Raw genomic sequence first — 24,814 nt, 5'->3', positions numbered from 1 at the left:
ATGCTGAAAAGAGAAGAAAGAAAACACAACGTTTCGGCCGTGGAGCCTTCTTTAGGTGTCAGGTTCTTTTCAGCATGTTTTAAAATCCCTTATTGTACCTTTTTTAATATAAAAAGTTTTATTATATTTATTGAAACAGTAGAATCTTGTGTTGTTTTGTATAGAAAGCTTTATTTTCATTAATACAGTAAAGCTTTACATGATAAAACAGTTGTGTTGGCCTATTTTTAATTATTAATATTAAAATGTACAATTCTGGACCTTAAGGAGCAAAACTAATAACCATGAACAAACAGCACCATTTATGGTCTATTCTGGGCGAACAAGTGACAGGGATATGCGTGCCATTTGAGTGAGTAAAAACAGTGATTATGTATATCATTGGCTATTGATGGCGGATTCCTTAGGAATAAGGAACATAAATGTTAAATGTAGACTGCAATGGTCTATGAAGACTAGGAAAATGCTACAAAGTGAAAAGTTCACAACTAACTGGAGGAATCCTGTAAAATCAATGCCTCAGAGGGGAAAAAAAAATAAAAGAAATGCCCTGCAGTGTGAAACATATTTAATGAACCAAAAACTCTGTGTTCCATTTGTGCAGTGTGAGGACAAAACTGCGCAGACATCACATTATGAAATTGGGAGTCAGATTAATGCCATGATGTGCATTTGAGATGACTGGGTTTGAAGTCACAGAAACATCTCTCTCGGGCATTGTTAGGGTGAAAGCTGGAAATGAAAACAGAGTGTGCACTTTGATGGGAATGCGTATTTTTACACGCACAGTCTATCGCTATCTTTCTCTGAGCAGCGCTCTCAGATTAATGCACTGAGCTGAGGCTTTCACTGCAGCTCCGACTGCAAGACACACTTTCCATGGCCATAGGTGCTGTCCCTGCGAGTGCACGCCTCTGGTAGGCAGTGTGCAGGAAAATAGAGCAGAGGTTGTGTTATTTTTCTCTCTCTTCTGCCTTTGAGCAAAATCCTGCCTCCAATCCCATTAGCGTGTCCGGAGTTTCCTGTTGTGAGTGCATGTGTGTGTGTTCAGGATTAGGAAAAAAGCTGCAGAGATGTACCGAGTGGGTTTCCCTTGTAGAATGGCATTCATATTTAGATTCTGAAGACCAGCGTGCTGCTCTCACTACCAATCAAACCCCGATCACAGGCAGGCACAGAAGTCCATATCTCGCCGGGTTTTCATTTTCAAAAAGAAACCACTGTAATCCAGTGGTTCAGTGAAATAAGCCCTGACACGTCTAAAAGTGCAAAAGAAATGAGGGGATTAAGGGGGCAGTATTATGGGGGAGGGGCAAAGCAGTGGGGTATCGATGGAGAAGATCTCCTGTAAGAGGTGGTGTGAAAAATATCGAAATGCTGAATTGCGCCGTGAACACTTTCCTGGTTTTGTTTTTGACTTAATTTTCTTTCGGCGTGCCTGAGTGACATTTAAAGTAGGCCAAAGCAAAAAGAAAAATCTCCATTTAATTGGTATTTGCCCTATCAGCAAAAACACTGAAAATAAACTGCGGCATGTTCAGACCTCCACACACACACACACAAACACACACACACTCCTCCTTGGGCTTCTCAGCCCCTTGAGGCATGATGCTCCATTTACCTCAGCTTAGCCTGAACAACACTAGTTAATAATATAATGAAAAAAACAGCCTACTGTACATACAAGCTCACACACACACTCTGGTTAGCATACGTGTGACTGCCCCTTTCTGTATAAGAAGCGTACAGCTTTTGTCTCTACAAAGCAGCAAGCAAACCCTGCATTGTGATCTTATTAGTCAAGAATAAAGAGAAGACAGCCAGCTTCAAATCCCCTCTTCCCCTCACATATACCACAGCCAGTCAGCCGTTAGCGGTGTCAGTCCTATCCAGATTTATTTTTTTTTTCGTCCACTTTCCTGAAAACAGTGCCACTGGTGAAAAACTGCAGACAGTTTCTGAGTGCAGAAGCTGCTCTACAGAGCCTGTGCAGGAGCAGACAAAAGCGCAGCTCCTCTCCTCTCTTTCTTCTCCCTCTTTTGCCTTCAGCGCTCAGAATTGTTCCGGACAAAACCTCTGCTCTCCTGGAGTTTCACTGGCACCTTCTCGTAATGGTGAGGGAGGTATTAATCTCTTCTTTTTAGATGGAGGGGTTAAATAAAGGACTAGAGGATTAGAGAGTCTCTGTTCGGTGGCGTTCCTATCAAAGCATCTACATGGAAAATCTATGCTCTAAAGATCAGTGCTTAGCAGTAGACTTCAAGAATTTATTTACTTGATTTACTTGTTTAATTGTGTATGTGCATATTTTTTACTTATTTGGTAATCCTTGTGGGCATACACTGTATCTAGTGCTGGAGCCTTGTTGCGCTTGGCTCTCGACATCGATTTAGAAAGAATTTAGCAGCAGAAAGCTAAAAGAGCTCTGGACTTAAGTGGACACTTGCTTTCATCCCCGGGGGTTGATAACTGGAGATGTGGCCTTGGTGTTAAGACTGCTTGAAACAACAGCCTCAGCAAAACCCGGGACAGAAGTACATCGATATCTCAGATTAACATCAGGAGGTAGGAGCGACTGCATGAGCATTTAAAAATAAATACAGCACAAAACTGAAAACAAAAGAGGTGTTTGCATTAGAAGTTAATTACCTAAGAAAGGTATAGTGTCCTGCTGTGTGCTACACCCCCTTCGCTTCAGTCACGGGCACTTATCCTAAACAGCAAGCTGTGGATACTTGTGATGCTCCTTTGACATCATTCTGGAATAATCCCAACAAAGGAAGCCTCTGCAGTCTTGCGAGTTGAGTCTTCTTTCGCAAAGCAGAGGAAGTTGGCGTGGTGTTCAGTGAAGCTTGTGAACGTGCGCTCGCGCGTGTTTGTGTCCTCCACAGTGAAAGACCTGAGAAAACAATCAGACAAAAAAAGCCATGCAAGTCTCCATCGCTTGCACAGATCACAACTTGAAGGCTCGGAATGGAGATGACAGGCACAGCAAGCAGAACGCCACCAGCCCCAATGTGGTCAATGCAGCCAGAGCCAAATTTCGGACAGTGGCGATCATTGCACGAAGTTTGGGGTCTTTCACTCCAAGACATCACATCTCCCTGAAGGAGTCCACAGCGAAGCTGACAGGAATGAAATACAGGTATGAGCTCTTATTAGCTTCTTTCTCTACACTGCTTGAGGCATTGAGAATATTGCAATAGTGCCTCCTCTAGTACTTTTTTTTAATCTGTCTAACTGCTTGTCACTTTAAAAATAACTAGGCTTTTTTAGTCACTCTAAAGATGTGTTTTTAAAAGTGATGCCGGCATGTCTCCTGGCAGGAAAGGCAGTAAATGCATTGTGCTAAGTAAGGTTTCACCAGAGTAGTTAACTTAAGTAGATTTTGAGTTTTCTTTCCTATCACCATTTTTTAATCAGCTGTTCAGATCAAGAGAATGGTTTTGAAGTATACATATATCAAGAATAATTGGAATCAGATTGTAATTTTATATAAGAAAAAATGTTTCCTTACAAAATCAGTTTTGTTACATTTAATAATGTATTCTTAAGTTATCAGATACTAATAAAGCTCTTGAATTCATTTTAAAGAAACTGTGAACAACACCTTTTTTAATCATACTTGAGGTATATCAATGCATCTTTGTTTTTTTCAATCTATCAGTAATTTAAGGAATTCACATATTTTAAATCCCCTGTTTTAAAATGAAACCACTTTCAATCAGCTCTGTCTTGAAAAGTCTTTCAATGTCCTCTCCAAAAAATCCTGTTCTCTCTGTATACTGTATATACTGTACAGTAGTATTGAGCCGAACAAACTCCACATCAGTGTAAGAGACAGTTTAAGGAAATGTTGCGAGAAAAAATATATGTTGTCAAAAACTGAATATTTTAGCTATTAAATTGTAATATATTAACACATTGTGAGATAAATATATTTTGCTACAACATTTATATATTAGAAAATGATACACATAAGTCTTGCACTGATCACTAAACATGCTGTCACCCTCATTCATCTCTTTTTACCAAATTTAACTGTCATGATGTGAGAATGTGTTTTATGAGGGAACCAGTATAAAATGTATTTTCAGGTGTATTAACAACTTTGACAGATGTTTTCTGATGTGATGAAACAGATGTAACCTTTATCGGTAGCAAAGAACTGACAAGCAAGTTATTTGATCTGAATTTTCTGTTCTTTTTAATTTTCTTTCCAGCTCTCCCTTCAGTTATTTCTTGGCTTGCAAATAGCTTTTCCTGTACTGAATATTAATAATCACCTGTCATCAGAAGACACGTCATGGGAATACTAATTCTGACCCCTGAAACTACACATTGTTCAGGGCTGATTCAGCACTTTCATAAAACAAATCTGTTCTTCTCAAGAGCCGCTCTCAGATGGAACTATAAATTGTTTCTAAAACTGTTTTGTTGTTTTGGCCGAAGGCTTTTTAAAAAAAAAATCTATTTTTCATATTTGATTATTATCTCCGAAATTACATGTTGTAGAACTTGAAATATGAGACAGGAGATCGATAACTGGACTTTTTATTATACAGTAGTATCTTGCTGAACAATGAATACTGTATGTCTGAGTGATGTTGGAGGTTTCAGAGAACTCTCTCAAGTTCTGAAGATCACATCATTTGTCACATTTGTACGTCCTAAACCCTTACACAGTGCTGAGCTATGAAGTGACTCAAAGCACTGATTTACCTGTCAGGAGCTCTAACAAATAAGATGGTAGTACACCGTAGCACAGTGTAACTGGAGAATTGTAGCAGATGTCGAGCTGCTGACATGAAGTCCAAATAACTCAGCGGGAATAAAGAACCAAAATGGTATTGGGTTCATGCCTAATTTTTTATCTGAGTGTTCCCCATGTCTTGGGATATTGGTTAGGCCTGATTCATTGGGTCAAAACTCTTTGGAGAGATGACTGTGGGGTATATCAGTGGATCTGTCAGATATCCATGCCATTTTCATTAAACCTGTCCATGACCCCTCTGGAGCAATCATGAACACAAGGCTCCTAAGAGATATAGGCTAGTAGTGAAGTCTCCAAGCCAATCGCTTACAATTTCACCCTCTTTTAAAGCTCTGGGTGATTAATGGTTTTCAGCCTTGCAAAGAATTCTCAAAGACCCTGCAGGCTCACAGTAGAGGAGGGTACAGAATTTCTCCTAACAATCTTTGGAATACAGCTTTCAATACCAATGCTTTCTTGATCACAGCAAAACATTATTTGCTTCAACATCACAATTCAGTCAGCAAAATGAATAAATAACGATCTTTCATGCTTTAACTCCAGATAGAAGTCCTATTTACTCTTTAAGGCATGTTAGTTTGGGACTAATGCCAGAAAGCTCGTTCTTGTTATTATGTAATGCCGAGATGAGGCAGAGATAATAGAAATGAATAAAGAAGACAAGGAGGGATGGTTATTCAATTAAAGAATAGTTATCAGGTTAACTGAATAAACATCTGGACAGCTGTTTTTCCTTATTGCTTTATACCAAGAAAATCTTTCACACTGTCCTTTAGTCTTAAAATAAGAAATGTATCTCACCCTCAAGCACATCTACTTATTGTACCTGTCATGAGAGACACTTTAAATCTGTTTTGTGTCCCATTTTAACTTAGCAGCCTGTAAAATGTTTCCTTTGAATATAAATATAACTTTAGAACATTACAATGGTTACAGTTGAGAGGACATTTAGCCCATTTAACCCCTTTTTGGCCAGATCATTGCTTATAGGTGCAACAACCTTACTTGTACTCATAAACCAATTCTAGGATTGCCTGCCTGCATTATGAATTAGAAGGTAATCTTTGTGCAGGATCAACAGGCCCTGAGGGTCAGCCTTTGCTTAGCAGAAATGCACTGAAAAACTGCATTGTAACCAACTGCGTTGTAAGGCTTTCCTGTAGGCAAAGGCGACACAGACATCTTCCCACTACCAAATAAGTATTTGATGGAAAATAAAAAATATACTTTTTTTCCATTCGCTCTCTTTGTCCTTTTTGTGATTTTGACTGGAGATTGGATATGCGTTATTGAGACATGCACACAGAACTCCAACACAGTCAAAGTATGAAAGTCACAGTCCCTCTTAATATTTTGTAAATGTATGACCTTATTAAAGACATGTGGAACCAGAGAGCTCTGATGCTTTTTGAAAGTAATAATGTAATTTATTTCATGGGCAATTTGTAGGCCAAAAAAGAGGACATTACATAGCCTGGTGATTCTCAAACAGTAAAATCAGCACAAGGCAGTATTATCTCTTCTTGTTTCCATGACAACTGATGAAATAATCTTTTTACACATATTTATAGCAGACTGCATAGTGTTAATTGCCAGTAATTACATACTGTATCCCAGAGTTTTCATCACAATCAATTGCCAATGGCATAGATAAAGGATAACGCCCTAGAGGGTTAATGGCAGAAGACGCAGGGCAGTTTTCTGATATCAATGAGAACACGGAACTATTTAGTGTGGGAATGCAGAGGTGAAACAGGCTTTAGCTCAAAGAAGCAATAAAATATAAATACCAGCTCTGAAAATGCCATGTGGCATGTGCTGTTGACATATTACTCCATAAATGGAATATGCAGTTACTTTTGCAGTGTCCTTTAACATCAATCAGTACATTTTGTTATGATTCAGCCTGTGTGTGCCCTGTGATGGACTGACGTCCCGTCTATGGTGTATCCTGCCCTGCACCCATTTTGCTGGGATAGGCTGTTAATAGGAAAAGGATGGGTGTTATGATTTAAACATAAATGATGGAAAGATGACTGACATGAAGGCAGTCTTCCAGATGCTAAAAACGTGTCACTTTTAGGTAGGTGTTTAATGTAGCTTTCCCTCGTGTGCAAACCTCTATATTTTATCAGCTAAAAGCTAAAGGAGCTGTTTCACTGGGAGTTGAGAACACGTTGCTCAACCATGCTGTTGAAGACGATACCCTGACTTCCTACTTTGAACGTCTAGATGAGATTCTGGGATCGCTTACCCCAAGATTAACTACCAAATGGGCCAGAGGTCCTCCTCTCGCTGTTTTTTTATCTCATCTTGTTACCTTTCTTATGTATTCATGTTCTTCTTATGGAACTGTAAGTCTTAAATGTTGACATACACAAGGGAAACAATTACTTTTGTTCTTTGCAATTCAAAGACCAGCAAAAACCTGGACATGACTATTAAGATTGAATACGTTTCTTGCCATAACATATCTCAGACATCATTTTACGTGTTGCCCTCTGGGGTTTCCTTGTAACAGTTTAATTTCATATTGGGATTAGTGAGGTTTGCCACACCAAAAAAGAAAGCTTGTTTCTGTATGAAAGTGTATATTTTTGTTTTCTGTTTTTTATTTTTTTATTTATTGCCTGATATAAGTTCCAAGATTTTACATCTATAACTACTCAGAACCCAGGATTCACTACAGTGACTGAACCCTGTTTAAACTATCCCAGGAGTGCAGGGTTACCAGACATGGAAAACAAGGAAATCTGATCAATGAGTGGTAATCAGCCTTCATTACTTTTTATTGTTACTTGAGTTAAACAATCGGGCTTGAATAGCAATGTTTTAATATGAAACTCTTATGTGTCTAATTGAATTCAATTTCATTTTTCTATTATTTTTTAAGTGAAAATTGAAGGATGACACCCTGGGTGGTGAAGCATTTTGTTTGGTCCATAATTTGTTTTGAACTCTTAACCTTGTCAACTGCTCCTCAAGCAATTAATTAAGCCACTTGCCACAGCTAGTGATTTCTGACTGGTATCAGATGCCAGACTGCCTATGTGTTTTGTTGTCTTTCAGAGTTGTTAATTTTCATCTTACTGAACGCACTGAGAATCTGGGAGATTCCTGCGACTTGACTGCTGTTAATTTGCGGTCTCTTTGTTTTTGTCTGTGTACAGTGGTGCTACATTCATTTGAAATGAATTCCAGTGTTTTCAGATGGAAAAATCACTCGTTTCTTTCAACATAGATGAAAGTGATAGGAAGAAAAAAGAGGTTATCTTCACATCTTCTCATTCGGATCACCACATGATCAAGAAACGGGGGGGTGTTTATTTAAGAAGCACTTCCTACATGAATGAAAACATTCTGCTTCGTACTATGAAATGATATATTCTTTCTAAAGCACAAAATGTCACATACATTAATAAGCAGGTCTCCAGGCAGGAGGCACTTTCACAGTCCGATTAAGTTCTCAACCTCATTCCTCAGTGGTATTGGTTATTTTGAAGACTTTCCGTGGGAGATGTGCTTTTTATTCTCTGAGAGCTCATTTTGGAATTCCAGAATTTTGTGTAATCATTACAGAATAAAGAAGACAAACCTGAGGCCAGTTAGAACTGTTAGAAAGATTTATTATTCCCCGCATGAAAATACGAACTGCTCTAAATATTAAACTCCCTGCACCTGATGCAGGTGGTAAAATATTATAACATGGCTGCAGAGTGCAGATGGGGTTAAAAAGAGGGGAAAAAATAGGGTTCTTAATCCATGAACAAAAAGTACAGCGCTGAAAGCCAGATTGGAAATTTAGTTTTGTGACTGAATATAATTTATGATTATCCAAGATGGTCTTACATGCTTAAGAATCAGCCCAATGAGAAAGGACTCTGAGATCTCATGAAGTACACTTTGGACAATGCAAATGAAAGAAGAAAAGAGACAGGTTAGGGTACATATCAGTAAGTATTTACCCTAACCTGTCTCTTTTATTTTTTCCTTTGCATGGTCAAAGTGACCCTTTTATGAATCTGATCACACAGGCAGGCCAAATTTATATTGCCTGCCTTTCTGTAAAACTCACTCAGCAAGCAAATTAGTCACCATTGTTGCTTGAGCCATCACAACTGTTTACAGTGTTATTTGGAAGCCGGGTGTTCAATTCACAAGCAGGGAATAAGCTTAACTTTCTGTCCTCTCTGGAATGCAGTAACAGAGGGTCTAGCCATTTAAGTGGCCGTTGATGTCTCTGGAGAAATACTAAATCCAGAAAAACAAGTCAATATCTGAAACCTCAGCCTACGAAAGCCAGCTGACATATTGAAGATAAAACATGTTATCTTACCAGTATGAAAGGCATGACCTTTTTAATTTTGCATACTTGGGATGAGACCATAAAAAATAATTTCTGTCCAGATCCAACCTAGATTCGAATGCAGACTTCAAGGAAGGAGAGCTTTGGACTCACTGTGTCTCATGTGTGTTTTAACTCCCCAAAACACAAAATCTTTAGTAGATGTGCCTGAATTCACTAAGAACTGTTGATTACAGGGGAGTTAGTGCAGAGCAAAACCTGGATACAGAGGAGGAAGGAGGAAAATAAACTAGCATACAGCGCTAGAATCTAGGTTATCGTGTTGCGAAGTGGAAGGGCTATGCACATAAAATTCCATGAGGCTGCAAGAATGAAAAATATCTGCAGTAAATTAAAAATAATGATTTTGTAGTCAGCTGAGAATACCCCTTTTTGGACTGTGTTCTTTTAAACCATTTTTTTTTGCTGACCATGCGTGCCTAAGATAGTAATAACATCAAACGTAAGACGTGGTCTCTCCATCAATGAGTCACAGAAGATTGAAAATGTGTTATTGCTGCAGTATAAAACACTACTCACCACCTTTGGCACAGTTTGCAAGCGAGAACATGGTTAAAGGTGTATCATAATGACGTTTCTTAATATTGTGATATAAAATACAGAACATAAAGTGTAAATAATGTAGCTAATGGCTCAAGCTTGTCAAAACTGACAGCAGATTCTGTTTTAAAGGGTAATTCCAATGAACTTGCATGGTCTGTGAAATTTTCCTGAGGAATTAATCTACTATTTTCATTCATGGAAAGGCTGGACAAAATCCTTGGATCAATTAGCTACTAACTGCCAAATGGGCTGGAAGGGCCAACTGTAACCTTTACAGACTCTTCTGTTTTGTGACCATTCTCATACTCTTAATTAGGCCCTTGGCAGGGTTAACTGTGTAATTTAATTAATTAGCAATTTGTGTGCAGATTCAACAGCTTCTGCGTTTCAATTTTTTTTTGGTGCGTCTTTGCTGGAGCTTTGCTTTGTTGATAGCTCTGTTTGCACACTGAAAATCCTGTTTCAGTCATTCACATGCTTTAGCTAGGATATTATCATATCCACACCCGAAGAAGGCTCCACGGCCGAAATGTTGTGTTTTCTTTCTTCTTTTTTTCAGCATGGAATAAAACTATTACTTGTTCCTTTGCAGCCTACACATGCTGACACATCTAACCACCTGAACTATTATCATGTCTTCACTTTTATATGATATATATATATAACATATCTTCATAACTGGACTGGGGTACAGCAAATACTGTTATAGTGTAAAAAAAACAATTTAGGTAAATGTTTCAAAATTACACAAATTCTAAACTGTTACAGATGATACTTGAGGAGTTGTGTTTTGTCCCTGACACCAGCCATGTGGCCTGAATTTACTAGAACTTTGAACTGAGAAACAGAATTGCATTTGAAACAAATGCAAGTACAGACTTGTCTTGATGTGATTTTGGTTTGAGTTCCAAAAGCATAAATAACTAGATTTCTCTATTACAGTCTTAATCTCCTCCCCCTGTCTTTTGTCACCATAAATATTGATGTCCTTCTGTTTAATAAATTCGTTCACAAGTTGTGAAGTAGAAGATAACATTGACAGCAAGCAGTAAATTGTATGTAAACATTCAAAGGTAAATCGACATGTCATGTTGCCTTATAAATGGCAGCCCGAAAGATTTAAACTTTTTTTTTTCCTGCCCTTTGCTGATACATTTGCTCGTATTGGGAATGGTTTTATGGAGCATGTTTTTCCTGCTATTTTTAAAAATGTGGCATTGCATAAGCACATAATTAAGGATGTGTTCTGCTGTCATATGTTTTAGATAACCCACAGAGGTGAAACTCACATGTCTGATCTACCACACGTTGAAGGCTAAAGGATAGAAAAACTTCAGCATAGAAATGTGTTTTGAAGTATTATATTACTGTACATATTATAACACATCATTGTTATATAATTATGATACAAACAAATATGATAGGTTTGTTATCATATTCCTATTATTTCACATTATCATCAGTGATTTTTAGTGTTTCTTTTATGTGTGTGATCTATTTGCAATCTGTACGAACCCAATTTGTGGAGGTGAAAATCTCACGTCACCTTGCAGCGAAAACTGTTTTGATTACTCTTCTTTCAAGAATTAGCTTCCATTCTTAATTGTCTTAAAGATTCAGCACCATAAAGAGATTCCTTACAAAAGTCTTCCTTTCTGGGATTACTGATCTTTGTTTCTTGATAACATTTGTTGTAAGCTGTGTGGCAGTAAAAGTAGACAAGCTTTTCAGAGGATAGAACACAAAAGATTTGTACACTTTTCTCAAACATGAAATGCAGTTAAAACAGAAATGGTGACATAAAGCAGAATCCATTTACAGTTGCCATGGGGACACACATTATAGTGCTTAAAAATAAGCAATTGTACACCTGTGAAAAAATGCTTGCTAAGAGTGAAAGACTGAGACCAGAGTCATGCTAGAGCCCTTAACTGTGACACATATTGCAAATGAACTGAATGTTTTTCTAACTACAGAAACATCTTCGTTTTAAAACATAAGGCATATGAAGTAAATTCCTGTTTATACAGTATATAATAACAACAGAGACCCTTTTAATTCACCTAGGATTTGAACCCACTACTGTTTTCCTGAGTCTTAATCACTGCTCAGCACTACTGGTAAGCTGACACTTAGATAAACTTAACATATGTTATGAAGGTCCTGTTCCCCCATTTACTGTTACAGAATTTTGCTCTCATTCATTTTAAAATGTACACGCAGACTATCGGATTTTTCTGCAGTAAATATCCGAATATCTGAATCAATAGTTCCTCCGTAGAAACAATCCTTCTTAGCTAACCTCATTGTTTGACACAGAACCTCAGGCAAGAACAATAGATACCGCTCGGCCAGCCTTCTGTATCTAGAATTACAGTTACAATTTGACTGCAGCATTTTGAATATTTCTTCTTCATATAAACAGATAGATTTGCTCAAATATTTGCTCAGGCAAGATCAGGTTAAATTTTCAAACAGATTTTAATTTCATTTCCAATATTCACTATAGTTTAGTCACGTTATTAAACTAAAGAAGCACTCTAGTCTTTTAATGACTAAACTCAAATTGCTCTTTGTATCATGATTATGATTTTTTTCCCCTATAGTCAATACACTGCAGTAGATCAGATAAGAAAATAAAAGACTAAATGATAGCCTTGGAGCCACAGATGAGGGAACATAATTGACTGTTAATCAAATGAAAGCTCTGCATGATGGCCTAAACATGCAGTCATACCTCTCTAATTTCCAGAATCGATCACTTTCATCTGAGACATATTTTCCAGCAAGACAATGTCTTGAAATATGAGAGGTGGTATCAAGTTGCAAAACTTTATGTATTGAGTCTAATGTTGTGTTGACAGAAATTTTGTTGGAACTGCTCTGGTAATTAAGAGGCTCCACAGTGTAGTCTGATATCATCAGCTCATCGTGTCAACAAAAGCCGTTCACAGCATGAACGACTATACAGGTTTTTACATAAAGAGGTACTATCACCCCCAAGGGGTTTGAACAGAATTAATCATGTTTTTACAGCTCGTTTCTGAATGTGTAATGTGCAGGATGTTGCTGCTGTTGTACTGTTTTGAGTAGTCTTCACTTTGTTAAAGTTGAAAAGTGAATAGTGCTTTTGTCGATATTCTCCTGGCATGGCACTTGTTTTCTTCTTTTGATTTGTTTAATTTCAAATGAGCATCCAAAACAGAACGCTGTACAAAATCAAAGTGTGGCAGCACTGCATTTCTACAAGCTGATTAAGGCAGATAGACTGATAGTAAGACTGATAGTGCTTACTATTAATTTTTAGACTTTAAGTTGTGTAATTCTTTGTAAGCAGTATTCCAGGCCCTGATTTATTACCTGCTGTGGGTGAACATTTTGGTTGCCAGTGTCTCATTGTGCCCTACATATCTTTTGCAAGGTCGAGCACATTTAAATAAAAGTTAAGTGGTGCATTAATGATATGAGATCTGTGTGGTTTGAATGTGAACGTGAGCTGTATTTTCACTAATATAATGATGTTCTTTAAATACATGCTCATAGTTGTTGTTGATTGAATGTTTATCTACAGTAATTCCTTATATATTTATTCAGGAGTTGGTCTTGAGGCTAGCTACATAACATTGGCCTCATCATTGAAACAGTACATATCTCCTGGAATAGAAGGGTCCGCCTCTTATGTTTCACTTATTCTATGCTGTATAGTCCTTCTGGTACAATAGTGTTTTGCCTGATTAGCTTTATGCTTCACTTTAAATTTTAATGTTATACATTGCTTAAAACTCCCCAGGAGCACAAAAAACTAAAGCATTTAATTATGATGGCTGACAATTACCAATATCGTTAGCTGAAATAAAACACATAAGCATTTTGTTGTTTTCTTTTTCTTTTTTCATCTCTACAGTTCAAGATAAACAAGTGTTATTGTATAAGAATGTCTTATCATGCACAGCTTTATAACCTGCTATAAACACCAAACTTGTGTTTATAAACTTGCATTACATTGAAGCAAGTCTCAGGCTGAATCAAGGTTGTTTCTTTCGATTATATAGGCTAGATATTGTGATATGTAGTATTGCATTTTTGGAGGGCAGTATTGAAGGAGCATGAAAAATACTAGTTACAGTATATTAATAATTTAAAGCCTTGCAGAGCTTTCTGCAATGTCCTATAAATAAATCATGTTTGCATGTTACATTTATACAATTACTTAAACTTTAAACTTAAAAAGTTTAATACATTTTCAGCAGTGTTATTACAGTACATCGGCTGATAAATCAGCTTGCCATCTCCTGATTCCTCTGTCACCTTGTGCTGGCTGTGACAAACACCATGCCCACCATATTAGTCTGGCACTGGAACAGACGCTTAGAGAAGCAAAGTTTTCATAAGAGACACGTTTGAAGGCCTCCTTTCAATTAGAATGAATCATTTGAGTGTCAAATGAGTGTTCCCATTACTGCTTGATTACCCTAGTGACTAGAAAACCTTCAGATTTTACAAAGACAGGAAGTTCATTTTATTTTTCCTGAAGACGCTTGTCCATGTCATTAAAAATCCCAAACTGAATATGAATATAACCTACATTTTTTTTGCCAGGAATATAATATTGTAAGCTGTGGGTATGTACATGTAAAACTATAAATTCATTTTGGAGATTAATAATAATAACAATTGCTTACACTTATATAGCTCTTTTCTGGTCACTCCACTCAAAGCACTTTACAGGTAATGGGGACTCCCCTCCACATCCACTCAATAGCCCTACCTGGATGATGCAACAGCAGCCATAGTGCGCCAGTACTCTCACCGCACATTAGCTATCAGTGGGGAGGATGAAGCCAATTCATAGATGGGGATTATTAGTCACTATACTGGGGCATTAGGACCCACACAGACTGCAGGGTGAGCGCCCCCTACTGGCCCCACTAACACCTCTTCCAGCAGCAACCTTAGTTTTTCCCAGGAGGTCTCCCATCCAGGTACTGACAGGCTCACACCTCCATAGCTTCAGTGGGCTTCCAGTTGCGAATTGCGTATGGCTGCTGGCGAGATACCTTTTTTATATTTTCAACAACTAATAAATATTACTCTTTGTTATCTGTGGGCTATGAATAAATATAAGAGCAGCGAATTCCAATTTGTTTATCATGACCTTTATGTTCTGGAGCTTATCATGCAGTGTTGAGAGAAAGAAAGTGTCACTCTGCGCAGTCTCAAGCCTGGGTACTTTCACTCATAATGAGCCATTGTTGATGAATAGAATATCAAAACTGGCACACAACACAGATTAGATCATTTCCTTTCTACAAAGAAAACGTCTGATCTGTAATACCCTGGATCTCTGGGCTTTAGGATGCTGATAGTCATAAAATATACCTCTACAAGATGTTTTCCACTATGGCTATTAAAATCTATTATTTTCTTAAAGACCAGCGTCTTGATTTTCTTTCAGAAGTTTAAATAGTCCAGTTGTTTGTTATTGCTATTAACATACGTGAAGCAACCAGGATGGTCAGCCCAGCTGTTCAGCTCAGTAAAACCACCAGAAAAACAGAGGAATATTGTGTGTGTTCTATCCACTGAAACAGTTCTATTGAAAAAGCATTTCCTAGAATGTCATTTAAGTGTAATTCTACAATATCAGTCGGATTCTGCACTTCAGCTCTAGAGAAGATTTATTGTAAACATTTTATAATGCAAGGTAATAGTGAAAAATTCTGCTTGCTTGCTTTCTTTTTTTTCTAAAGTCAAACATAAATCATTTTGTGTGGTAAAGACACTAGAATTGACCATTATTCACTTTCTTTAGAACTGACTTTTCCATAGCAACTGTAGTCTCTTGGATATTAAAATACTGTGATAAAATATGGATTGTTTGGAGTGCTTTGTCTGTTTCAGATGTTTAAAAGCTTTTCTTCTGTCAGGTAGCCATACTTTTTTATAGCATTCATCTTATGTATTAGGATGGCTAGCCTGAGGCACTTGTAGCAAGGCTTGTTCCTAAAACTGTGAATCCATTCAGCATGATTTAACTTCTTAATATGAAACAGCAAATGTCTCCTTAAGACTTCAGGGAATTATTGATGCTAAACTCATGTCAGCGAATAGTTCTTAAAAGAGTATTATTTGCTTGATTGCATGTTTCATAAAACTTTAATAATTGACATTACCAGTATTTTGCAGTTGTTTTTCTAAGAGAATATTGAAATATTCTAATATTGAAATGATTAATAATGATGCTCAAGTCGTACTGCTTCAGTACCTACTGCTTGGTTGAGATTTGTATAAATTTAGCCAGTTTCATTTCCCCTTTCTCAGTTGTCCACTCGAAAGCCAAAACCAGTATCTGCACTGTTTGGGGTGCCACCCACAATCTCCATGTGCTCCTTTTCACTTGATGTGTCTTATACCTGATTCGGGACAAGGCTAATTTTCTCATTGGCCTCAGTAGATATTTGGGATACCTGAGGGATGGAACACAGGGACAGCTTTTCCATCTCCAGCCTGTGGAACCAGGGGAAGTATAGCACTGTCTGTCTCTCAAGCCAAAATCTGACAATCTGACAAAACTGGGACCAGCACCAGATATTTTGCAATGAGAGCATTTTTGCTCGGCACGATACCAGCTGTCAGCAGAGCCAAGGGAGAGACTTTAGCGGCTATGAACGGTAAATTAGATTTTGCAAAACTGCATTAAAACTGAAATCTCATTTCTTATTTGTTACCGTTTTTTCATTAACTCCAGGCTGTTAAGGATTCAGTCAAAGAAGCAATTTGTCAGGAAAGTCGAAATCCGGATGTCAAGTAATTGCCCGAATTCTAAGTAATCTGCTTTTTTGGGGGTTTGTTTTCTTCAGTGTAGTTGCTGTTTTATGTAAAAGTCAACTCAAAATCTCAAGGCAGTCTTCAGGCTATGTAGTGTGTTTAAATCCATGAATACTATAGCAGTTTTAAAGGTAGAGAACACCTGATGCAAGACATCATCCTCTGGCATTCTGTTTGACTGTCAATCCAGATCAAAGGGTTGTAAAGAAAATGCACTGGGACGTTTGCATAACAACATGTGAGAGAACACATATTGGTAATGACAGTCAGATATTTTGTTGTGTGCATGGGGTATTTTCTGTGACTCATTTTTACTTTAAGGCTTAATTCAGTGCTAGAAAAGTGAATAAAAAACAGATACATGAGTGAATACCTTGGCAACACCTTATTTATACCCTTTACTGACATTTTAAAGGTGTTTAATAAATGAAACATGACATATAGACAAAGCATGAGTTGTAAATGAATAAAATGTATTGAAGCTGATATTTACAAATGATATACTGCACAACACTGTAGAATATGATCATTTAAAATTCATTGAAACATAATCCACTTGTAGCGTACACATTAGAGTATTTTTTTCTTTCCAACTTCTAACAATAAGAAAATTGTGTGCATTGATTAGTAAATATTTTATTCTAACTAGTCATTATTTCATTAATTGTTGATATATCTACTGATTTTGCATGCCATAGGAAATTAAGAAATCTTGACTTATTAACCTATTGGCAAATAGATTCCTGGGAAGTGGCAACCAAGTCATATATCATTCACCAATTTTCACTCTTTGTTTGCACAATTGGGCCTGACCGAAAGTTGACCCTTAATCCAATCAGTGAGCCTGATCTGTCCTGTAGTGGGGCTGTTCTCATCAGCAAAGCTAAATGTAAAGCTTTTGTGATGAAAAATACCATATAATCAATCAGTGATTGAAATCAATCAACCTATCAATTAATAAAATTAGGTGATTTCACATTATGGCTCAGTTCCATTTGAACACAGATGCTGTGTATTTGAGTGTCTTAGCACTGGCCTGTCCACAGTTACTGTGTGCATGAGACCAAGTGGAAGAGACTTATAATATGTGATCCTTGAAGGCAGGCAGCATATGATGTATTTACAAATACATTGACTAAAAGCCTGCTATTGTGAACTTCACTCTTTGTCAGAAGAGTAGAGTAGCTACAGCTGGTGTAGGATGTTTTTGTCTTCTTTCCTGTCTGAGTGACAAATAAATCACTAACCTCAAAAAATTGGGTCAAAGTTGACAGTAAGCGATAAACAGATTTCCCTTGATCCACTGGCTTTTTTGCTTTTACTTTCAGGGTGGTTAAACTTAAAAAATGCCTCAATGTTTGCTTTTAGTGAGGCAAAAAAGAGATCCAAAATGTGACATTTCCATTGGAGAAATTGTCAGCTTCTGAAGAGAGAGGTTCTGAAGTCCAGTACTTCATGACTCTTCCACTTGCAGCCCACAAACACTCCAAAGTGCCCAACAATGTCATGCAGTTTTTCCCACAGAACATCTGCATCCTTTATAATTCATCTGAGAGTACAAATGACAGTTTTCTGTGCCAAATGTTTCGTCAAATTCTCCACTGCAAAACAAAGCTAATTAGTCTTCTGCACCAGTTTGACACTTGTTACGTACGGTATGCCATTTTACTGATTGAAACAGTAATGCAATGGACTGTTTGCGTGTGAATTGGCCAGCCTTGAGCTCATCAATGAGTATATTCAGCAATTTACAAACTACTACCATTTAGCTCATGCAATCAGCTTTAATGTCAGTTGAACATGACTGGCATAATTGAGTTGTTAACGTAATATTACTTCTTTTTTTTACATTCATAAAAATAATTGTATTTGATATATTTTTGTTATGTGTACATTAATCAAAATTAAAAAACAGGCCCTGGCGGCTAAACACCAATACAAAAATGTCATGAAGCAAACTGCTATTTTTTCATATTGGTTTTTATTTTATTGTTCTTTCCAATACAATTAGTAGAAACGGGTGCATTATGTGGTTTACTAATATTTATACATACAGTAAATGTAACAAGAGCTAGCACTCTAATCTCTTAAGCAGTTACAGTATTAATCCAGACTGGTCACAATGAGAAGCAGGAATTCCATCTGATAGCCCATGCACATTACGTAATAATAGTTTTACGTAATGGATGGTTTTATGTGATTATTTTAATCAGGTTTGTTTTATTTTGCTCTTTGGCATTTTAAGAGGCTGCAAAGCTATTTGTTTCCTCCATTCGTCTTTGATGCAAGTCAAAATGGCACCTTGGGAAATTAGTCAGTATAACCGTGTAACTTTGCTGATTCCTGTTTTTCGTATACCGCACAGCTCTGTAGAGCTCCTATACAGTATGTAGCTGTTAACGTGTTTGTGCACAGAATTTCCATGTCAGGATGAAGTTGTGGTGGTTGAGGAGGGGTCTGGCAGGTCTGCAAAGCCTGATAACTGGATGATTCAAAACTTGAATATTTTGCGTAAAGGTTTGGTTGAAACAAATATGTGGAACGTTCGAGATAGATACAATCCTCACATTTCTACAGTAGAAGAAATGCTGGGATAAAGCAAAGCACAAGCAACATTTTGATTCTCCCCAAAACTAGTGAAGACTAGCTTGGTACAACCCCTTCACATGACGTGAAAGTGTATCCAGGTCTATTTGGTTACTTCAACACTTTTCTGTATATACTGTCTATACGCATTCTCAAGATGATGAATCATTTTCAAAGCTGGCAGTTGGCATTATTCCTTGCAACCATTCAATTTTAATAATGCCGACATACTAATTTTTCTTACTCATAGTCTATCACTGAAGCATTTAAGATGTACTTACTATTTGGAGGAATATCTAATTACGCTAATGCAGCCCAATAATTAGAAAGTAAAGAGTTGGATTAAAATTATTGGTGTGTAGCGATGCATTTGACAAAGTAAATCAATTCCATATTGACTACATGCTGCTATTAGTAGTAGAGTGGTTCAATATTGAAACAGGAAGGCATCGTGAAAATCCAAAGTTCCATGCTACAGTACTTACAAAGAAAACTATAGAAACGGAAAATGAAAACAGATGATAGTGTAATGTTTATTTTTAACATTTTCTTTTTGTTTCTGACATCTGGAAGAATCTTTGCATTCCTTACAAAAATGGCAAAATAACTTTTTTATCATAGTAGAGAGGTAACAAACACGAAACGATACTGCTAGCTTCAAGAAAAAGACAATTTTATTTAAGCTAGCTAATAATGTGTTAATGTTTACTCACATAAGAACTGTTTAATTGAAGCTACAAATGAAATTATGTTGGTCCAAATTAATGTTCACTCTGAAATTAGTTTAACTGCTCTGTGTTGAATTCTGTCCCTGTCCTGTTCAAAAGCACATCTTGAGACTCCATAGAAAGTTCTGTCTTACCTCTGCATGCACTCATTTGACAAAAGAAAAGGAATTCAAGTCTGTGCTGTTGGTTTGGTTTAAAAACAAACATACTGGCCTGTTACCTCAATACTGTGACCACAACTATTGCCCAGAATGTTGGTATTGAAGTATATTTCCTCTGCTAAGGGTTCTACATAGAACATGATCAAACTTCCCCCTTTTAAAATAATAATAAACTAGATATTTACAACTCTGTTTTTTTTAGGTGAGTAATGTGTCCACTGTAATGAGTCATGCAAACAACAGAGCTTTTTTGTCAGGAACACGATGACATAATTAAAATAATAGCTGACCTACAAAATGCCTGAGTGAGTCGGTTATCAAGACATGGCTCGTCAATTTACAACGTAATCTTTGTGCAACACTTAGATTTCTTCTGCAGCGTGCCATTCTGAACTATGGAATGTGCTACAAATAATTACATTAAACAATTGTGTGCTTTCACAATTGCAGTTAGTTGCTGAAGTGGTTTGTTTGCATTGGAATTCCCTTATTCCCACAGGAGAATGGCCTACCTTTGATCTTGCTCTGATTAAACAAATTTCTCTTTGTAGCTGCCCTCTGGGTTCAGCAAATGATTAGAAACACGTGTAGTTATTTTATTTGTAATGCGGGCTTCATAATAAGCTATAGAAAGGCTGTTTTGTAATCAGTACCATGATTAAGTGAATGGGACAGACTTATACTGTGTTTGGTAAAAAAAACTTGTTAGGATTCTAATTATGGGAAGAAGAATCACAGGTGTGATACCTAAACAGTTCTGGTGATGCTATATTTTCTAGAAACATACTGTATTGCTTGCACTTTGATTTTGCAGTTTGGAAGACCACTCTTTTAGTATGGTACACAGAAGGAAAGAATAATCTTCTGAACTGAGGTGAAATGACCTTCTGTGGTATTTTGTGAGATATGTCAGGAAAAGAAACAAAGTGTGATGTGATGACGAAATACTTTACCTGCACAGCAATACCTGACAAATGCAGCTCTGAGACAGGGTATAGTAGTTCAGGTGGGCAGCTGCGTCAGCATGAGTAGGCTTCAAAGGAACAAGTAATAGGTTTATTCCATGCTGAAAAAAGAAGAAAGAAAACACAACGTTTCAGCCGTAGAGCCTTCTTCAGGTGTGAGAAAGACAGGTATTCTAACTGACTGCATGCCTCACTGCTGCTTCCTACAATACTTTTCTTACTGCCATGTGGCTCTGTATGTTGTGTGTATCTGCATAAGGAGCATACAGTATGTTAGAACAGAACACATAACATCCCATAAAGTCTCATCTGCCTCCGAGCAGTGTGGAGCGTCATTACAGCCAGATTCGATTTCTTTATGTCATTACAGGTTAAACTGCCACTTGTCTCTGCTGTTCTCTGCCATTTGTCATTGCCTGTATTCTCCAAGCAGACTTTGTATGCTAACAAATGACTTGTCATTTCAAATAAATCAAACAGATCATTAATGTTACTATTTTTCTTTTTAAATTCCATTGCTATAGGTGGTAGTGCTGATTTTTTGCATTTTATAGCTTTTTCATCTTTCACTCCATTTTTATTGTGCATTTTAAGTATGTCTGTTGAAATGCACACTGCAAGCAATTCTCTTGTTCTGTTGTCTCAGGCAATTAGGAATATACTGTAAACGTTACGTGTGTTAAGATGTAGGCTGAATAGCAAAATGAAGTTGACATTCAACTTCAGCTTCAGCATGAATGTCTAAACTTCAGCACTTTTCTAAAAAAAGTGTAAACCATTAATTACAAACATCTTTCTTCTCCAGTATTAGTAATGCAAATATGAATATTGAGTTATACAAAAATATAGAAATTAGACAAATTTCTTTCACAGCTATTTACAAGGCTTTGTCCAGCATTACAAGAACCACTCTATATGAAATGTCACCTTCTTGCATGAAGCTCCTGTCTTCATAAAGGTTATTTTTGATAACTAAGCCATAAAAATTCTCTTACAACTAATGTGAAGTGGCAATGGTATATTCCCTACCATGAATGGAGACACATACTGAGATTTATCTTTGTTCGTTGCCAGGATATTGGCACTGTACTTTTCTTTAATTTGCTTGCAGATCAGTCTCTCTCCAAGCAAGGTAAATCATAAAGAGTTTTCTCACATTGACATATTCATGAGGCATTAGAAAATAAATGCGGTAGTGACTGCAATTGAAAAAGAGTATTTAAAAACAATTGAAATACCTGTTGAGATTCAAGCAAACAAGACCATAAATTTTATACTGTACAGTCACAGAATGTCACCCTTAACAGAATAATATTGGTCTGTTAGGTTACAGAATCTGCATATTGGAATTTTCATGTTATAATTTTCTGATAATTTTGCAGCAGTTTCCTTTAGATATTAAATCTGATCAACACATACTGTATTTTACATTGGCAGTTTAGGCTTATTTCTAAGCAGGGGTGCTTTAAAATAGGGTTGGCATCCAAGCAACCTTTTGATATATTCCAGAGATATTGAAGATGGTCCCTTGGTTCCAGTGTCTTTTGTTGAGACCCTTACCATCTCCTACCATCTGGGAAAAGATATCGGGGTGTACGGGCTAGCTCCACCAAACTCTGGAACAGCTTCTTCCTGCAGGCTGTCAGGCTCAGGCCCACCCCAATTTCAGAAACAGGGTTTAAATCCCCCCAGTGTTGTGTGTATATTGTATTATGTATTTACCTTGTGATTTGCACTATCTGCACTTTGCACTACAGGTATGTGTATCCTGTCTACAATGTCTATGTCAGTGTCCTGTCTGTCCTGTCTGCATTTGCACCGTGGACCAGGAGGAACGATATTTTGTTCCACTTTATACTTGTATATGGCTGAAATGACAAATAAACGTGAATTTGAACGTACCATCTTGTCTTTCAAGAATGAGGTTCTGGGATCAATTAGTTACAAGCAACCAAATGATACAGATATGGTGAACATTTGCCTCTTGTTTGCAGAGTCTCCTATTTTTTTGGAGCATGAACTTTTGAATTGGGATGCTTAGCAAAATATGCAGATTTCTTTTTTCTTTTCCAAAGCACTACTTAGTTCCACTCTGTGAAACATTACTCCTTGTCACTGGAACCATGCCATTAACATAATAACCCACTTTCCTTGCGACTCAGGTGCTTTCTTTACAACTGTTTCACTTTAATTTGACCCCATTAAAATCCAACAGGAGAGCTCTTTCACTCTATAATAAAGCAGTCCATTATTCAGAGCCGAGCTTTTACAGTGCTTGAAACACACATTTCATTTGTTTGCTCTTCAAATATAGGAGGGATGGTAGTGCAGTGGTTAGCATAGCTGCCTTGCCATGGTGGGGCCTTGGGTTCAGTTCCTGGGGTGTTGTCTGTGTGTCTGTGTCTCCCTGTGTATTTGTTGGTTTTCTCCCATAGTCCAAAAACATGCTGGTATCTTAATTGTCTTCTGGGAAAATTGGCCTTGTGTGTGTGTGTGTGTGTGTGTGTGTGTGTGTGTGTGTGTGTGTGTGTGTGTGTGTGTGTGTGTGTGTGTGTGTGTGTGTCTGAGTCTGCCTTGTGATGGACTGGCATCCTGTCCAGGGTGTGTCCTGCCTTGTGCCCGCTGCATGCCAGGACAGTCTCTGGCTCCCCGTGTCCCTGTACTGGACAAAGCAGTTAAGAAATGGACGGAGAGAGAAAGGTAAAATTGTCTACCACTTATAGGTTTAACTTCTGGAATTGTTTTAAAAGGACTTGTGAATTATGGGACTGCACTGTTTCAAGAACTGCTTATCCTTCCAAGCGAGACACTGATTATAAGGTATATACTGTATACTGTACAGAGGAAAAGGCTTTTAAAGTCTGTGGCCTATTATGATGAGGTATTTTTGCAGCAGTAAATACAGAAATCTTTGAAATGCATGCTCTCCCTGAGTAATATTTAAAGTCTTATTTTTAAAAAAATCAATTTTGCAGCCTCCTTTAGCAGGCAGAGGCACTGTAGATGGGAACATTGTAAATAAGAATGTTTGATTTGGTCCCTTTAATGTGTAGAAGGGATGTATTTCAGCACCCTCTCCGGGAAAAACAGTTCTAATTGACGACTTTAGCTTTGTTTTTCTGTTCCGAGATGATGCATATTTGGTGCTTAGAAGGTATTAAAACTTCCTGAGTACTGTACCTATGGGCATGCTCTTTAAAACCCATTCATTTAATAATTAAAACATGGAAAAATAACATTTAAAAAGTCAGATTTAGAAGCCTTGGAAATCTTAGAAGGCTTTCATCACTGAAATGAGAAGAATTTGTCTTATCCACCCACTGGCAGTGTACGGAACTAGAAGCAGTGATCCCATTTAAAGTAAAACGGAAAAGTAAAAAAAATAATGTATAACTGAGTTTTCATTGTGAAATCTTATATTGTCTCTGACGTGCAGCCTCAATCTACATGTCTAAGGTTCTCCTTAAAGTCTGTACCTGCACTCCTGAGATTCTTCTTCAGGGACTTATTTCTCTATTAAGCAGATTAATAGCTATAAAAATAGGTCACACCAATTATATGCAGCATAATTACAATTTTTAATGCTAGTTGTATGGGTTTATATTAATATTCAAAATCTCACCTTGTTTTTTCAACAAGGTCATAATTTTATGCATTTGTATTTCTTTAATATACTACTACAGAGTTCCAAAAGATGAATGTCTTTAGTTTTTGTTTTATTTCTGCAGGGTAATTCCCATCATACTCTGTGGTGTGAGGTAATCTAAATGCTCAATATAGGTGATAGGGAATACCTCTGGTCATGATGAATATACACGTAGTGTTTTAGAAGATAGGCCTCAGCGCGGCTGATGGACATGCTT

General features: G+C 37.2%; 1 protein-coding gene across 5 annotated transcripts in view; it reads left to right on the top strand.

Annotated features, from left to right (window-relative positions):
* Positions 1-24,814, top strand: part of kcnab1a (potassium voltage-gated channel subfamily A regulatory beta subunit 1a) — a 101,463-nt gene that overhangs the window by 35,077 nt on the left and 41,572 nt on the right. Inside the window, exons 1-2 of one of the 5 annotated variants that reach the window (XM_088618923.1) lie at positions 1,743-2,114; positions 2,892-3,145. The exons of 2 other annotated variants lie outside the window; for them this stretch is intronic. In XM_088618923.1, the coding sequence (XP_088475049.1) occupies positions 2,928-3,145 (218 nt within the window). In that variant the 5' untranslated portion in view covers positions 1,743-2,114; positions 2,892-2,927. Of the gene's footprint in view, positions 1-1,742; positions 3,146-24,814 lie in introns of those variants that run through there. 2 more of the 5 variants (XM_088618915.1, XM_088618908.1) reach the window with 2 other exon arrangements.

This window comes from Lepisosteus platostomus, chromosome 2 (assembly GCF_059453375.1).
Source record: "Lepisosteus platostomus isolate fLepPlt1 chromosome 2, fLepPlt1.hap1, whole genome shotgun sequence".
Lineage (NCBI taxonomy): Eukaryota > Metazoa > Chordata > Actinopteri > Semionotiformes > Lepisosteidae > Lepisosteus > Lepisosteus platostomus.
The sequence above is the reverse complement of the archived record's forward strand: the minus strand, read 5'-3'. Positions and strand labels throughout refer to the sequence as shown.